At 43.0% G+C, this 18,493-nt stretch overlaps 1 protein-coding gene across 1 annotated transcript in view; it reads right to left on the reverse strand.

The window, feature by feature from the left end:
* NIPAL2 (NIPA like domain containing 2) overlaps window positions 1-18,493 on the reverse strand; it is a 49,337-nt gene that overhangs the window by 10,044 nt on the left and 20,800 nt on the right. Inside the window, exons 5-7 of the mRNA XM_054986022.1 lie at window positions 15,034-15,155; window positions 9,201-9,297; window positions 2,759-2,894 (exon numbers count right to left, since the gene is read on the reverse strand). Of these exons, the coding sequence (XP_054841997.1) occupies window positions 2,759-2,894; window positions 9,201-9,297; window positions 15,034-15,155 (355 nt within the window). The remainder of the gene's footprint in view (window positions 1-2,758; window positions 2,895-9,200; window positions 9,298-15,033; window positions 15,156-18,493) is intronic.

Below are 18,493 nucleotides of genomic sequence, written 5' to 3' on the forward strand. Positions count from 1 at the left end.
GTTGATATTTTTTTAACATTACTTTTGCTTAATAATTAAAACAAATAACATTTTAAACAGTTCAAATGCAATACACTTTTACACGGGCTGTCTCACTATTTGTTTGTATGACTACAAAAATCCATCTTTAAAATCATTGCTGATGCAATCCTAAGGCTATTTTGGGGGGAGTAAGCCCCATTGAAAAACTTGGGACTTGCTTATGAGTAGACCTGCTTAGGATCGCTCCCTTCAGCCCCTCTATTTTGTCAATGATATGGATTGGGTCCTGAAAACAGAGCTGAGATCTCTCTCTGCTGGGCCGAGAGGAGCCAGGAGCACTGTTGGGGCTGCGACTTCCTACGCTCCCTCAGTGGCCGCCTCTGAGGTGTGGCAGCGGGATGGGGCCATGGCTTCAGGGGGCGGTGAGGGGCAAGCTCGCACTGCGGCCAGGCTGTACATGACAGTGCATGGCTCCAGGAGAGGGTGGGGGGAGGCATGCGCTCCCTTGGCAGCTGCCTCTGAAGTACAGCGGTGGGATGGTGACCGGACGTGGCCACCGCTGCAGGGGGTGGTGATGGGTGAGCTTGTGCTGCCGGGGCTGCAGCCCAACATCGCAGTGCTCCAGGAGAGGGGCTGGAGGCAGATGCAGGGCAAGTTCATACTGCCGGCCAGGGCAGCTACAAGTGACACCTACACTTCCCATCAACCACTGAGAGAAACTAACACATGTCCAACTCCTGTCAGGCGTCACTTGTAGCTTGGCTCTGAGACTCTATAGAAAATGGTGTGCATCCTTTAAACAGGGCAATATTGAAAATGGTCTATTGCTGCAACATTAATACTCCAAACTCTGATCTGTTTTTGACATTAGGAGTGACTGCATGGTTATTTTAGCAACTGTTGAACAGTCTCCATGGAGCTTTAAAAATAAAAAAAAAATCCTGCATATTCATGGAATACTCAAGATTTTGAAGTCACTGAAAACACCTCATTAGTTTTGGTCATTCCTTATTCTTAAAATGATGGTCTGAAGAAATCATATACCCCTATACATGAAGCTCCCCCCCTCCCCGCAAGAGCTGTCTGAATGAGCCATTAACTAAAACAAGGTTGGAGTTCTGTTTGGCTGCAGGCTGTGTTCTTGGAGAGATGGAGTAGTGTAGTGGCTGCGAGCAGAGCTGTGAAATTCAGCTCCCATGCTCAGCAGCTCATCATAGGTAAGCTACTCTTCTTTCCAGCAATAGCCTTCCACCTGCAAAATGGGATATCAGCACTCCCTTGCCTAGCATCTATCCATTGTGAGAGATGATCCAGTGAGACACCACCTGTCTTCAGAGAACAAAAGAGCAGCCTTGGATCTCTCAGATTTAGATGGGTGCATGGGAGGGAGTTGACCTTTTCCTCCTATGCCCATTTTGCCCAACCTCAATCACCTCCTCTGGAGATGCTGGTTGCAGAAGACAGAGAAAACATTTCAACACCAATGATTCTCTATGGAGAAAGGCTGCAAGTAGCCACATTAGTTCAAAGCAAAATCCAATCACAAAAACCATAGGTTGTATCCAGACAGCCTTTTCACTCCATCTCAGCCAATTCCCCTCCTTATTCTTGTTCCCATCTCAGTTGGTTATATTCCATGCTGGTCTCAGATCCCAGTACAGTCTTTTTTTCCCCCTTCACCAGCAGAAAAGCAGGTTGGATTGAGCTCCATGGCTCAGAAGATGCAATTTTCTCTACCACCACCCCCAGCTTGTTTGTTCTGAACATCCAGCTTATTGAAGATAATTGAAGGTGGGTAGCCCTGTTGGCCTGAAGTAGAACAGCGAGATTTGAGCCAGTAGCACCTTAAAAACTAACAACATTTCCAGGATATAAGTTTCTGAGGGCCAAGCTACACATGACGAAAGACACTTGCCTGGCAAGTGGATTGAGTGGAGGGCAAGTGAACAGGGAGAAATACACTTGCCATTCAAGTGTCGTTTGTCACTTGTAGCTTGGCCCTGAGAGTCTAGCTCCCCTCATCAGGTACCTGACAAAGAGAACTTGACTCTCAAAAGCTTAAACCCTGGAAATCTTGTTGGTCTTTACGGTGCTACTGGACTAGAATCCACCTTGACGAAGCATTCCAGAGAACTTGAAAGCTTGCAAAGTGTTTTGTGTCTTTTTTGATTGGTACTAATAAAAAGTATTATGTGGCTTTTGTGTTTTGGATTTCATCACCAATGGTCAGCTACCCTACGACAATTATGCAAACGGAGAAAAGGCAAGGGAAACAATCATGTTACAGCTTATCAGTTCAAAGCCAAGAGGAGCAAGGGGAGGGAGGAAAATTGGTGAAAGCAGACCTGGGTGTTAGATTTATTAGTGACTGGCACTGGGTATAAAAATGATGTAGGAAAAAAAAACGTGCAGGAAAACAGTAAGGTTCAGTTGGCTTGGAATCTATAGCTGATGTAAAAGTGCATTCAGGAAAACCTACATGGCTATTTAATAGCAAAAGAAAGCATAGCAGTCATAAATCAAAAGAAGAAGTGAAGTCATAAAAATGCATCTGTGCTTGAAATAATCAGTGCTGAGTTTGGCAAGGGCCTGTCAGGAGTTGGCTGGATTTTAAGTAGGACACCAAACATTTAACTCAAAGGGTAGGGAAAAAAGGGTTTTGGCAAAGAGCAAATAATATAAATACATAATAAATAATATACATAAATAAATAACGAAAGTAAATAATGCAGTGAGGAAACATGGTAGAACATGAGTGCGTGGGGGGGAAACTTACTTGACTTGGAATACACAAGTTAGGACCATTATGATAAGCATGAGATAGAAAATGGGGTAGGTTAGCTGCATGTTTCCCTTAACGGAAAGTACAATCATAGATGCCACGGCTTTTGCAGAAATGATGGCTGGAGATGCTGGAAGAAGACATTAAAAAAAAACTGATTCACATATGCGTATTCACTAAATATCTCTCCCAATATTCTCTCTTATGAATATGTCTAAAAGTAAACAGCAGCCCTTAGCGTTCCACGTATGCCTTAAGGTGGACCCACCAGTTCCTCTTAATGCAAAAGAAAGCTTATCATTCTGTGTTAACTGAAGGTAGAGAACAAATGGCATAGGCATAGATTATCATTGGTGATACTAGATTATTTAGCATGAGTGGAGCAGCAATCCCTCCTCCTGCTGCAGCATGCTGTACCTCTTCCAATCATCCCCCCTGGGGTCAATGGGCCCCCAGGAATAGGAGTGGGGGGCAGTCTACAGTGGGAAAGGATATTAGCAAACATTGCTCATGCTTTTCTTCTGGAGAAAATCATAGCTAGGATTCAAACCATAGGATTAGATCCAACCACCCTTTTCACTCTACTCAATTCCTACTGTAGTCCCCAATGCACATGAATTTTGTCTCATGGTCCCCAGCACCCTGACCTTGATAGCCCAGGTGACCCTAATCTCATCAGATCTCAGAAGCTAAGCAGGGTTGGCCTTGGCTAGTAATTAGATGGGAGGCCTCCAATGAAGACCAGGGCTACAGAGGCAGGCAATGGTAAACCACCTCTGTTAGTCTCTTGCCATGAAAACCCCACCAGAGGTTGCCATAAGTCAGCTATGATTTTCAGTCTCTGCCACCATCCCAGGGTAGCATTTTTTAAGATGGAGCTGAAAAACTGGCTGGACCCAATCCATAATGTTTCCTTGTCTTTATCCACATTTATTTATTCACCTACTATTTCTTAGTTTCTGGCACAAAGAGAGTTTTATTTTTCAGCTGCTTTCCCACCTATTTATACTAAACAGGATAAGAGAGATGTGAGCATCACAATTCTTTCACATAACCTAAACTTACTCTTTTCCCTAGATGAAGTTCTGCTTTGGATAACTTTCTGGCTGCTTGGGCTGAAAATCTAATCCAGAGTCTCATGTGTACCATTAAATGCCTCTGTAAATATACATAACATGGGCAGATCTTCTTGGGCACGAACAGAGAGTTGGACTGCAGCACCATCTCAAAGCACCATTCTGCGATTTATATATTCTGTAAGTTCATGGTTGCCCCTTATCAGTGAGGCAATTTCCTGTGCTAGGTATGGTTCTTCTACTCCTCTGTCCAACGTATCAAGGTGGAAAAAAATCCTCTTGTTGAGCTAAATGTTGGCAATGTGGCTTTGTGGAAATGGAGTCAAATGGTGTAAAATAAAAATTTCCAATAAAACTTGCCATTTCCGTCCTTCCTGCTGACAGCTATATTGCTGGAAGGTGAAGATATTAAAGCTGACAGTATTATCAGAGACGGCGGGACCATTTCCACCCAGCTTCTATATAAATTTAACGACCAGGCATAGGAAGCCCCTAAGAGTCTCTTTAAATATTAAATACAGAAATGGTTCTTCTGGTTAACGCAGCCCCGAATAGGGAAGGAATGGGTTTTGCTGACTCCGATAACAGACCCCATTTAGCCAGCCTCGAAGCAGCTGAAAAGTGACCTCATTTGCAACAGTGGGAAGCTAAGAGATCCAGCTTTGTCCTCACCCCCCATCTACTCTACTGTAAATTCCAGATTAGGCATGAAGCAAGGTGCTCCTCAGTGAGTCAGTTTCCAGAGCTGCATCGCCCAAAACGTTTGCAGATTTATACTAACATTTCTCTGCTCCCTTTCCAGGGAAAATAAAACGTCACTCTAGCCTATGAAACACAGACCTTTCTGCTTATTAAAAGTGGTGTGGCAGATATAGAAAAGAATGCTCCCTGCGCCTCCTCCCGCCTCATCTCATTTGCCATTTCTGACGATTTCTACAAATAGGTAATGGAAAAGAGACAACAAATCTTCTGTAGATAACACAGAGTTTTCTCAATAAGACATGACAGCAGGGCACCTGGCTTATATGTCTTTGCATCACTGCATGGGAGGGGAGGGGAGTAAGCAAATGCAGGCAACCATGTTGATCCATTCAATAAAAATTCAAACTGAAACAGTACCTTTGCTCTTTTATTAAGGATCAATTCGCTGCTGTGTGATTGATCCAAATAAAGGTGGTATATCATTAGGGGAGGCAGGATTCATTCCCGCTTCGATGGCTCAACTTAAGCGCTCCCTGACTAGCCCAATATGCACGTTACATCCTGTATGTGGAGGCACATCTATTTGTAAGAAAGAGCCAATGCCCATTTACTTTGAAAATAAAACTGGGGACTAATAACTGGATAAATGTGAGGTTTGAATCACGTGGTCAGCTGTAGTGTACATGCACTGAATATAACATAAAGACTTAGTCAAGATGTGAGACCTTTTCAGACATTATGGGCGGAGGGGCTAGCCACAATGTTCTGGACATGCATGGTTGCCATTTGTCTCAATAGGGATATGCACATGCTTTCCATCTTCACTATGTGCAAACTCTTACACATGCAGTATTCCTTTCACACATAACAAAGCTTGAAAATACACACATCTCTCTATTCACACAACTGCGTGAACTGGGAACATACCCCGGTGCATGTGATTGGATCCCCCCAACATAACATCTGAAAAGGCCTGTGTACAAAGAAAAATCATGCCAGCACTGTGCATATTAAATGAATTCCCTGTATTCACGGCCATAAGTACCGTGTACGCATATTCATGGCTACATGTAGTGTACACATGATTTGTCACAAGCAATAAGGATGCTATACAGACATCGTATTTATCACATGCCCAATGCACTTTCAGCCATTTGTGACATCTGGAAGGAAACAACAGCCTCCTGTGTTAGGAAGGCCTTCTAAGAGCAGCTCTGCACTTCACACAGGAGTCTCATGAATACAAGAAGCTGCCTTATACCAAGTCATCCCATTGGTCTACCAAGGTCACTATCATGTAGCTCTCCAGGGTCTCAGGACAAAGTCCTTCCCACCATCACCTACCTACTCTTTTTAACTGGAGATGACAAGGATTGCACCTTCGACCATCTGCATCCAAAGCAGACTCTCTACCACTGAGCCACGGCCACTCCCAATCACGTTAGACAATTGTACATCATGTTAGCCAATTGCACGGCAAACCCAGGGTGTAAATGGCAGACATCTATCCTGAAGCACCATTGTACACATGCAGGAACCTACAACCCAACATGTGTTTGTGGATGTTTAAGGACATACATCTGTTGTTTGCACTTTGTGTTTGCTTTGGAAAACATCAGGACGCCTGGGGCAAACATGACTTTTTGTGAAAGTGTCTCATTCTTGCCCCATTTAAATTCAATAAGAGTGGCTTATTCACCACAATGGATTCAGACTTCTTCAAACATGTTTTTGGAATCATTTCCAAAATCTGCTGCCTCACAATGTTGGATACCATCATAAGGAAAGCCTCAAGAGATACTAACAAAATACTGAAAATGGAGACAAGTTCTAATGCACGCTAGAATGTTGCGTGAAATACAATCCACTGGGTTTTGCGTGATGCTGCATAATATCACCCTTTTAAAAACACTGTAGCCTATTACAATTCTTTAGCACCATCCACCAAGCATGATCTCCCTCTCTCCAGCACATAACACAATGTTATGTAATTAACATCTGTGTTCTTGTGTCCCATTCATTGCTCTCCATCTGTATTCCATTCACTTCAGTAGGTCTTACACAGGAGACAGATCCCCAGGGATTTGGCCATAATTTTTATTCTCTTGGCCCGAGGACTTTTTACTGTGCACACAATGAAAACACGTTTCAGCTTGTGTGTATCATAAAGAACACCAACAAAGGAACATTACTGCATTTTAGAATGTGCTTTGACTTCAACTCCAGGGGGCAAAAGTGGATGTCAATGATACCACAGATATAAAAACAGAATCAGTATCTTCTTTGGCCATCGGCTCACCAATTCAGCTTAAGCTTCTGCACAGTGCTTAGACCAGTGTGGTCTTTTATGCACAAGTTATTAGGCTGAATTAAGCCAGTGTTGCTGGTGGTGGTAAAGGAAGGAGGATTCCCCTCTGACTGATCAACTGGGCTATGCTGGGGATCACGGGACCTGTATGGGGAAAAGTCATGTGGGGCAGGAGCTGTAGCTGGCTGGATCCAACCCACTGGTTTAGTTGAGCCATGCTGATTCTCTAAGCTATTTCAAGCATTACCCCAAAAAATGTATTCGTAAAAAATAGTTTAAAAAAAAAAAACAGGTTCCTCATAATCAGAGGCCCTAAACTGTAGGTTATTTAGCTTGTGCATAAATCCAGCTGGTCCTCATCCAAAAGCCTTGTCAAGCAATGTAGAATTTCAAGTAGCCTCTGTAATCTATTCCTTCTGGGAACAGAAGATCGAGCATTTCTTAAGGTGAAAGTCCAAATAAACCCAGTCACCCATAGGGGTGCTCTAAAATGGTTAGCAAACTACTCTGGCTAAACAGTGAGTTACCCTGCATTATCTCACACCCCTGTGACATGCCTACAGATGGATCAAAAGCCAACATCAAGGAATGCAGTGGAGATCAGCAAACTCTTTTGGACTGCAAATATCTTTGCACCATCATTTCCCGTTGGATTCAGTCAACCTTTTAAAATATTTGAAAATATTATTTCTAAGGCTAATTACATTGTTAAAATCTTTCCTCATTTTTAAGAGGTTCTTTGGTGGTGGAAAGTGTCATGATGCCGCAGGTTATGGTGACCCAGTAGGGTTTTCCAGGCTTCTCTGGGTGGTCTACAATCCAAGTACTAACTAGGGGTTACCCTGCCTAGTTTTCGAGAGCTGATGAGATTGGGCTAGCCTGGACCATCCAGGCCAGGGCTCTTTGCACACGTCATATTCACAAGGCAGCTCCTTCCATTAGAGTGCAGGCTGTGTTTCTCTTCTAATACCATTATCTGGTTATTGGAGGGATTAAAAGCAAGAACATTGAATCTGAATCCCAATGGTTTAAAGTTCAACTCAGCTATGATGCCACTAAGTCCAAGCCACTTTTCTGCAACCTCAGCCTTCCATTTCTAGCATGGGGGGAAATGATACTAGACTACCTTATAATGTAAAATAATGGTTTGGATCCAGACTAAATTGGCACTTTCCACTGATTCCGCCTTCCACATCTTATCCTCGGGGTTCCTTACTGCCTGGGAGCAGCATTTTGTGGAAGTCATTGGGCTGCAGTGGGGGTGGGGGAACAGATGGAACAGGAAAGTTCCATTCTGGAAAATTTAACCTGGACTGAACCTAATAGAACAACATTTAGCATTTGTATACCGCTTTATAATGTACAAAGTGCTTCTCATACATGATGTATGTGATAGATTCTGAGTACTTTGAAAAATTTTATATAAATGCTGTTCTTTCTTCTTTACTTCTCTCTCTCCCTTGCAGCTGGGAATAATAAAAGAACACCAATTCAAATAAAATGTTTTGCAATAACAGGATAACTCCTACAGAAATTTCTTGAAGTTTAATTTGAGTAGGCCTTCCATCCCATGGACAGGAACTATTTGGAAATCCATTTTTAGTTACATGAAAAGCTATGAGTGAGCTGCATGACAGATCCACTGGGATGCCTGTAGTGACAGAAATTGCAAAACCTTTTGACAAACGTGGCTCAAAACACAAACTGCCTATGTATCAAATGCACGTGCTCACTGGATTTCATGGACCAGATAAGTTCGTAGTGGAGTCTTAGAGCAGAACTACAAGTGACAAAAGGCACAGGTTGGACACTTGTCAGCTTCCCTCAAGTTTTGATGGGAAATGTAGGCAGCTTGGAGGAATGTTGGACAAGTGACAGTTGAAAAGTCCATTAGACAGCAGTCGGAGAGCCAAGCTGCAAGACCAGGATGCCTACATTTCCCATCAAAACTTGAGGGAAGCTGACAAGTGTCCAACCTGTGCCTTTTGTCACTTGTAGTTCCGCTCTGAGTACACATGTGGAAACTACAGATTAAATCCTGGCACCAAGTCTTCAAGACTTCAAGGAAGCCTCATGAAATATAGCATGAGCAAGCCCTGACCTGGATCGGCCAGGTTAGCCTGATCTTGTCAGATCTCAGAAGCTAAAACAGGGTCGGCCTTGGTTAGTAATTGCATGGGAGACCTCCAACAAAGACCAAGGTTGCAGAGGCAGGCGATGGCAAACCACCTCTGTTAGTCTCTTGCCATGAAAAGCCCCACCTGAGGTCGCTGTAAGTCAACTCTGACTTGAGGGCTCTCTCCAACACCACCGAGCAGTCAGGACAAAAAATGCTGGAGATAAGTCTTACCTAGCAATGCTGCCAGGGTTAACAAAGCCACAACGTGCTTCATATCCCTTCTTTTATAGAAATACAGAAGAATGCAGAACGTTATTATTTCCAAGATCTAAAAAGAGAGAAGAAAGGATAAAAAGCAAAGTTGCTAAAAGCAGAAGAAAAGTAAAATTTCTAACAAGATGTCACATGTTCATCTTTTGGACAGTTAAAGGGATGATGAGAGTAGCCATTTTGTATGTAATTTGTCAAAAACGTGTTCTTTCTATAAACCTCTCCTAAGACCAAGAACAGTTAAAATATCAATGTCTGCTTTTGTTCCTCTTTGGAAGTTTTTATTTTGGGGTTTTTTATGTCTTGAAAAGGTTTAAAATAAAAGAGCTGATGTTTTCTGCAGAAATTACTGTCAAGCAAAAAAGCATTCAACTTCAATAGGAATATAGTTTTTAAAACTATAGCATCAGCATGGTATGTAGTACTATGGTTAGTAATGGTAAATGAGGATTGCCTGCAATTATCCAATTGCAGTGAGGCTACTCTAGTGTAAGTGACTTGAAGATTACAGCCTATAAATGCATCCTTCAGCCCTAAAAGACAGCTCATCTTCCTTTCTCTTTGCATCAAATTCCCTTCACTTGTTCTTCTAGCCACCTCCGTAATCAATAAAACCTGGGTGAAACTTACACTCCTTGTTCAAAACACCTGCAAAACATTTGTAACTGTGCACTGGTTTTCAATCACTGCCTAGCCAACTACCTGTCAGAAGGCTGCATAAAAGAAAAATATACCAGCAGAGTTTAATGACATGGCGGGAGAGGCTGCTTTGCAAGACGTTTTGCAGATGGGATGGCCATAACACGGCACACAATCCAGGCTTGCTGCTTGGGATTACCAGCGATGTCCCAGCAGGCACACCATTTGCACCTCAACCCACATTCTGCAGGGGCTATGTGGCGCTGCTGTGCAGATGCAAAGGGCTCAGAGACAGTGGTGCATATGAAAACATCAGATACCTGGCCACACGGCATCTGCTTTTCTTGCATCTGGAGTCTTTTTAAAACATCAGCCGAGACCCATCTTAGACTCTGGGTGCAGGTGTTCAACTCCATAGGATTTGGAAAGAAGTTTTTCATCTGGAAAGGAGAGTATGCACACCCAGAATTCTCTTGCTAAGCAGTCTCTGACCTTCTTGGATACTCCATGCGAAGCAAGAACGGTGGCAGTGTTGTGGCTTTGGGGCTTTTGTCAGTTTGGGACTCCATCAAATGTACAACCTCATACCTGGTCTACACTTCTGAAGTGTGGTCTATCACCTAAGGGCCAAACCACACTGACAAGCATCAGGGCTGCAACTGGGGGGAGGAGAGATTCATGCTATCCTCCCTTGCCAGCTACTTCAAGATCCAGGAGAGAAAGAGAGAGAGATCCATACTGTGCCTGGTATTTCCTCTGAGTTAAAAGCAGCATGAGGGTACCTTTTCCAACTGGGGAAATGGCACAATGGGAAATCTTCCATTTCCCTTCCCTCTCCCCATCTTTGCTGTCCTAAGTGCCCCTCCCTCCCTGCCCTGTGGGTCCTTGTTGCTAAAATTCACATTTGGGATCTGGTTTTGGATCTCCAGTGTTGTGTGTGTTTTGGCTTTCAGGGCTGCTTCACACATTACATTTTTCAACACAGGTATTAATAACCATATCAGAATGTAAAGTACAATTTCACCCCAAGGGTTGCAATAATCCCCCCATAAAACAGTCCCCCCTTCCTGCCCTATGTTCTTCCTGTTCATTCCAGGTTCATTCCTTTTATAGAGTCATAGAGTCTTAGAATCATAGAACCATAGAGCTGGAAGGTACCTCAAGGGTCATCTAGCCTAACCCCCTGCACACCCCAAGGAATTAACAGCTTGCTCTCCCCCCACCTCCTCCAGTGACCCCTGCTCAATGCCCAGAGGAATGGAAAAACTCTCCAGGATCCCTGGCCAATCTCATCCCTTCTTGCCTTCAATCTCACAATCTGCATATATTTATACTGAGTCACAGAATCAGCATATAGCCTCTTGCTTAAAAATCTCCAAAGAAGGAGGGCCATCATCTCCCAAGAAAGCTTAGCAAGTTCTTCCTAATGTTAACCTAAAGCTCTTCTGTTTTAATTTAACCTGTTGGTCCTGGTCTGACCCTCTGGAGCAACAGGAAACAACTCTGTTCCATCCTTCAAATACTTGAAGATGGCTATCATATCACCTCCAAGCTAAACATACCCAGCTCCTTCAGAAAATCAGGATGGTGGCAGAGTTTGTGCCAATTACTTTTAAAATGAAGGAAGATGGCCCAAGAAAGAAAGCATCTTCTTCATCAATTTTGTACCACATTCCTGTAAAATAAAATAAAATCCCACACACCCCAATCTGTAGAATGAAAAATATATTAGTAAGCAATCCAATTTTCCCCTGAGTGATTTTTCAAATGGACTTCACACTTTTGCTTCCAGAGGCAACAAAAAGATAATGAACTCTTGCAAAACAATTCACAGGTGTTTTTCTAGACATGATATTGGAAGGAAAAGGGGAGTTTGCTCATTGCTGCTTTTTTTTAAAAAATGTGATTTATGAAGATCTTTAACAAACAAATCTTATTGTTATTTCTTCTAAGAATCAATTTTCGGAGCTAATCATGGTGCAATAACTCACAATCATAGAGGCATGAATATGCTCTCTCTTTCTGTCACTGAAACGGCAAGTGAGTAGGCTCCACCCCCCCAAGTCCATTTTTTCCTCTTTCGATCTAAGCATTACCCATGGGGCACTGTTACATTGGTACTGGTTCTAGACCTGGTTATATTGACAAGGGTTAGCTTTAAACAGGGCTTGCAGCTCAGACTGAAAACACACTGGTTAAAATTACCCACAGCTTGTGCTGTTGTACATATAACATCACACCATGGTTAATGCTGAATTTTGCATGGGGGAAAGAGTGTAACAGTCCAAAGGTTGATCTTAGTTTCTTAATCATGGCTAGCAAATCAGTGTCTTACGTGTATCTCCCTAGGTGGGAAACAGAAAAGCAAAGGCTTTGATAAAAAGAACCCGCTACGTGAGCAAAAGTCCCTTCCATTTGCACAGAGAAGGTCACTGATTTCCGCCATCTGCATTCCCCATGCCCTCGGAAAACTGGGTTCAGAAGGTTAGAGACTCCACAAAGAGGCTTTTTGAAGAGCACTGGGAGGTGCAGAGGCAATGAGGAGAATGGGGAAAAAATATCTATGATGAGCCAATCTGGGCACCTGCATTGTATTCTGGACATTTATCTTGTGGTGGAACAATACGACTAATCAATTTAAATCAGCCAATGAAACAAACTAACAAAACAAGCAATCAGTCTTTGTTATCATTACTTCAGAATACTGAACCAAGAGTCCTAGATTTCCAACTGTCTCCTGATGGGCTTCCTGTCCCTGAGGTGCCCTTTGTTCCTGTAGTAGAAGTCTTCCTCTGAAAACCAAAAGACCACTTCTGTAAACAGGAGTCCTGTCACAATTGGAAGCCTCCTCCATGAACAGAAGGGCACCTTTGGACCCAGCCCATTTGCTCAAAGGAACAAGAAGGTCAAAGTTCAACTTCACACCCTTTTTTCATTTCTCACAGAAAAATTAGGTCACCAGTAAATGTTCAGGGGGGAAAATGTCCAAGCAAGTGTTTAAGTGCTTTCCTGGATGACAGCCTAAAGCTTAGAAGGTGAAGAAAGGTCTTTTCTGCTAACGAGCTTATGATTTTAAGACAGTTTTAATTCACAGAGAATGAAATATTGTGGGATGTGTTGGCACGGTGAAGTGCTTGCTTTAAAACGTAGCTGCACAGTAGAGATTTTGGCTGACATCATGTTCATAATCTCTTTACCGTGGTTAGCAAATGTGCTGTGAACTCCCCCCACCTCTGTTTCAAGCATGAATTCCCCTCCTTTCTCTTTTCAGAGCTAACCATGGTATACTGTTATGTGTGCATCAAAGCTGCATGTCTGGTTTAAAGCTAGTCATGGTCAGCACTAGAATCAGCACAGACTATCACAACCCCATCATGAGTTCTAGAAAGCAAAAGGCACATCGCATGCATGAAGAAAGAAGGGTGAAAAGAGTGTCTTCCGTCCCTCAACGCATTCCCACAGTGCTATCCTGTGCAGGGTTACTTCAGTCTAGGCCCGCTGAAGTGAGTGGGACTAGACTGAATAACTCTGCAAAGGATTGCACTGCTAGTCTGCTAACCTGGAGAACAATGCTAAGCAGATCTAGTCACTATCCTACTCTATGGGATTTACTCCCAGAAAAGTATTCTGAAGCACTGCTGTTCTGGTGTTTCTGGAAATGACAAACTACTCTGAACTTTAAGCAACTTGAACCACCTTTATTAATTTACTTTCCATGTCATCTAACATACGCAGTTTTCACACACTCTTAAAGAGATGCTCCACTCACCGAATGCTGGCGGCTTTTCCCCAGGAATCCAGACGTCTCCATTTGCACAATGTTTGTGGGCCATTTGGCCTCTGTTTTTTCGGCACCTTTTCTGGGAATGCACTTTCTGTAGTCACAGAAGAGGTACCAAAAAAACAGAAGCCAAATGGCCCACAAACATTTTGCAAACGGAGACGTCGCCAGCATTCTGTAAGTGGGCCTTTCTTTAAGGGTGTGTGGAAACGGACATATAGAAATTGATACAAGTATAGAAATGGATTTAACATAGCATTTCAGCCAGTGCTCTGCTGCCAACAACCATCTCTTTGTCAGTATACTAAATCTCTTTTTCAGACTGAATTACAGGATATGAAGAATCCGTGTTGAATTGTTGTCTGAGTCCTACATAATCCTGAGTCAGCATGGTGTATGGATTAAAGTGTTGAACTAAGATCTGGGATACTCAGGCACAAATCCACACTCCGTCATGGAAGCTTACGTGATGACCCTGGGCCAGTCACGCTCTCATCCTAACCTACCTCACAGGATTGTTGTGAGGATAACATGGAGAATGGGGGAATGATGTGATCTGCTTTGAATCCTCAATTGGGGATGAAAATGGGGCAGAAATATCTTAATAAATAAATCAGCCATTACAGGTGTTAATTAACTTAGTAAAACTAGAGTTCTTCGCGCCTGTGAATGGTCTCTTTCTTGATTACATGTGAATTACATCTCACCCTGGATTTCCTACATTTCACAGCCCCTTGATCCTTTTTTCCCCTTATAAATACATTCCTTCTAAATACATATTTGATCAAATAAAACCTCCAGACTTGAAGGGGCTGCAAGACTCCTGTCTGTTTGGCTTAAAAAGTCTCTCTGGCTCTCTTGCCAACCTCTTCAAACTTGGATCTGTATTGGATTTCTACAGCTAATAGTGGAGTCCTAAACAGAATTACACCCTTCTAACTTCAATGGGTATAGAAGGGTGTAATTGCATCAAACTGCATTTAACTACTTCTGTAGTACTCATATTGAAAATCTCTGAATGGAGAGGACCAGGTATACTAATTTTACATACAATTGCCAGCCAAAACTGCCCCAGTGAGCAGGCAAGCACTACACAAATCCTATTTTTGTTATGCTAGTCTGCAGCTTGTCCCATCCTGGTGAATCCATCCTGGCTTCCTCCTGCTCGTTTCCATATTCAGCTTGGAGAGGGATCTTTGAAATCACTCAGTTTGACACAAGGAATGTGGAAAGAATAGCAGCTGAAATGCACATTGCAACATCCTCAATCTGGAGAGCAATTTGTCCCATGGAAAGCAATGTTGACTCTCTCCTTTGCAATGCAAATCAAGAGCATTTGAATTATACACATTGAATTATGAAGACTGTACTCACCAAATAAATTAGGACCTGCCAGCTAACTAAATAACTCTGTATCCTTCTTGCTGTGGCTTCCTGGGCAACATGGGGAGCAAAGGTCACCAGCAAAAATGTCCCTGCGATTGTCAGAGTTCCACCTATAAATGAATACATAGAGAAAACATTTGGTTCTTTAAACCATATTTTTAGAATACGGTAATATCAACCATACAGTGGGTGATATTTTTACAACCAGTTTTTCATGCAAAAATGTCACTGACAAGAAGATGTGAATGACTTTAAAACCAACAAAAAGCATATCATTAAAACGATTCGTGTCAGAGCTAAAACAGACATACAAAAACATGAATACAGTATTGGGCAGGAAGGAGGGAGGGCTGAGGGAACACAAAAAAAAGTCTTCACCGACTGGTGAAAGATGGCAACAAAAGGGGACAGACAGACAACTCTCCCTGGGGAGGGAGTTCCAGAGATTTGGTGCCACAACTGAGAAGGTCCTCCCCTGGGTTGCCAGCTATTGAATCTGGGAAGGCAGGGGTACCCGAAGCAGGGCCTGGGAAGATTACTGTAGTGATCAGGTATGGTCATAAGCGAGTAGGGGGGGGGGGCTTCACTGGTCCCAAACTACAAACGCCTTTAAAGGCTAACTCCAGCACCTTGAATTGTGCCCAGAAACAGATTGAGAGCCAGTGTAGGTAAGCCAAGAGACTGCAGTCACATGGTCCCTATGACCTACTCCTCCTGGCTGCAATCTGCACCAATTGAAGTTTCTAAATACTTTTCAAGAGTAGCCTCATGCAGGGCACACTGCAGTAATCTACGCTAGCTGTAACCAGGTCATGTACCACAGTGGCCAGATCTTTTCTGCCCAGGATGGGCCACAGCTGGCTAACAAGTCAAAGCTGGTAAAAGGCACTCCTGACCACAGCTGCAACAAGCTTATCCAGCAGTTGGCCTGAGTCCAAGAGCATCCCCAGAATACAGACCTGTTCCTTCAAGGGGCATGCAACTCCATCCAGAGTGGGTGACAAATTAAATCCCTACTCAGACCTTCCGCTCACCAGCAACACTTCCATCTTGTTGGGATTAAACTTTGTTTATTAGCCAGCATCCACTGAAAAGTGCCTCCAGGCACTAGTTCAGGGTTCTGGCAGCCTCCCTGGGATCAGCTGGAAGCATGAGATAGAGCTGAGTGTCATTTCCATATTTGTGAAATGACACTCAGCCCAGATCTCTAGATGACCTCATGCAGTGGTTCCATGTAGATGTTAAAGAGCACAGGGGACAAGATGGAACACTGCAGAACCCCACAGGCCAAAGGGCTGAGCAGCAGTCCCACAGCACCACCTCGTGAAACCTACCTTCCAGATAGGATAGGAACCACCGCAGAATGGTGCCTCCCGATCCCAGTCCAGAAAAGTGGTCCAGACAGATACCCTGACCGTTGGTATCGAAAGTTGCTGAGAGGTTCAGGAGATTCCTCCTTCCATCTCACGATGCAGGTCATCCACCAGGGTGACTGTCATGTATGCCAGCATACCTGCCAATATTGTGTTCAATAGTTTGTGCTGATCTTAACTGTTTGCTAAAGTTGTATTTTGTTATATCATCTGAGAGTATGTAAACTGCTAAGATGAAATGTACAGGAGAGCCTCTGTTATCTGTCGAAAATATTTACTTTCGCTTTTATAGCAAGTGTCCTTGGATGCAAGCTGCGGGCAGAGGACAATGTATCTTTTCTCAAAGACTGGGATGATTTCACCTTGTACTCTGTCTAGCCTAAACTAATCAGTTCCCATGTAACTCCTTTGGGTTTTCACACCAGAATGTCAATGGACCTGAAGGGCGGGAAGTTTCCGTATATTTAGTAATGCCTTTGTTTGAATTGTCACTTCTGCCAATTGCTTCCTTTGTGTGAACATCCTGAACTGAATGGATCTCTAGTAAAGTTGCTTCAACTGGAACACCTATGTGTTAACTGTGGAGAACCTGAAGGGACCTAACTGCCAGGGACTGGCAGTGACCCAGGCTGTATCCGTCCCACAACCAGGACTAAAACAAGAAAATGGACCCAAAGGATACATACAGAAAAACATTTGAACACAATAAGATTCTAGATTTGTTTCAAACTACCCTCAGTTTTATACAACTTCTCAACTACAAACAGCTTCTCAACTACTCCACTGTAGGACACAGATGGTTAAAGCAGGCAGCTGAATTCTAGTCTAAGTCCAGAATCTGAATTTACCTCATGTTTGGACTTGTGGTAGCTGAATTTGATCTAGTTATGTTAAACTTACATCTCTAAAGATTTATTTTTCCCACAGTTATTCTGATTCTGAACTTGGAATGGAACTCCGCTGCCTCCACAAATCTGAGGAGGTTCAAAATGAGTATATAATCCATCTTGTTTGCAGTTTACATTCCCAGTCTGAGGGCAGGCAAAGTAAGACTTGGTGGTTCAGATGCAGCACAGCTATTGTTTATGTTTAATTGGAAGTCACTGGTTAAGTTGACCATGTCTAGGGGAATGGGGGACACACAAACTTAGAATTTATTCGTGTACCTCCGAAATACGTTTAGGTTTATTTATGAACCATGTGATGTGTCTGAGATATCATGAACTATGTAAACATCCTCAGTTTCAGCCAAGATGTAGGCAAACTGGAACCTAAGGACCAAGTCCTTAGATTTGTCCACTCAGTCATGAAGCTTGCTGGGTGACCTTGGGCCTGACACTCTACCTCATGGAGTTGGTGCGATGATAAAATGGAGGACGAAAAATGATGAAGGCCACCCTGAACTCCTTGGACGAGTAGGACAAAATGTACTAAATAAACATAAGTCAGTATAATGTAGTGGTAGAGAAGAGAATGAGTTGAGACTTTGGGAGGTTCCCTGTTCAAATTTCACCTCTGCCACAAACCCACTAGGTGGCTATAGGCAAGCCAATAAATAATAATAAAAGTATGTGATTAAGCAACATTTTTTTGTCCCGCTGACTTTTAAATTTCCCCATGAGCCACACAGTTCTGTTTCATGAGTCATCGCTTGTAGAGAGGGGAAGGATGGAAAGAAAACTGTGGGAAGAAGAGTGTGTTCCGAAGGCATGCACCATCTGTAGCCAAATGCCATCATAACAGATAGGTTTTTTGCTCCTCTGTGAAACTGACTCAAGAGCCTGTGAAGGTCAATGCTTCTGAACAAATTGAAATTCCTGAATTTGGACATAATGTGAAGCAGTTAGTACTAACCACAGTTAACAAGTCAAATACAAATTGTGGCTTAGGAACCCAGTGCTGTAGCCATCAACAAATACAGAGTTTACTGGCACCTTGCATTTGGATATCACAATAAACTAGAATTTAATCAAATCATGGTTTATAAACCGCAATATATCATGATATATGAATACAGCCAGTCTCTCTCAGAGTCAGTCTACTATCAGCAATGTGAGCATAACAATACAGACTAA

Source organism: Eublepharis macularius, chromosome 7 (genome assembly GCF_028583425.1).
Source record: "Eublepharis macularius isolate TG4126 chromosome 7, MPM_Emac_v1.0, whole genome shotgun sequence".
Taxonomy (NCBI): Eukaryota; Metazoa; Chordata; class Lepidosauria; order Squamata; family Eublepharidae; genus Eublepharis; species Eublepharis macularius.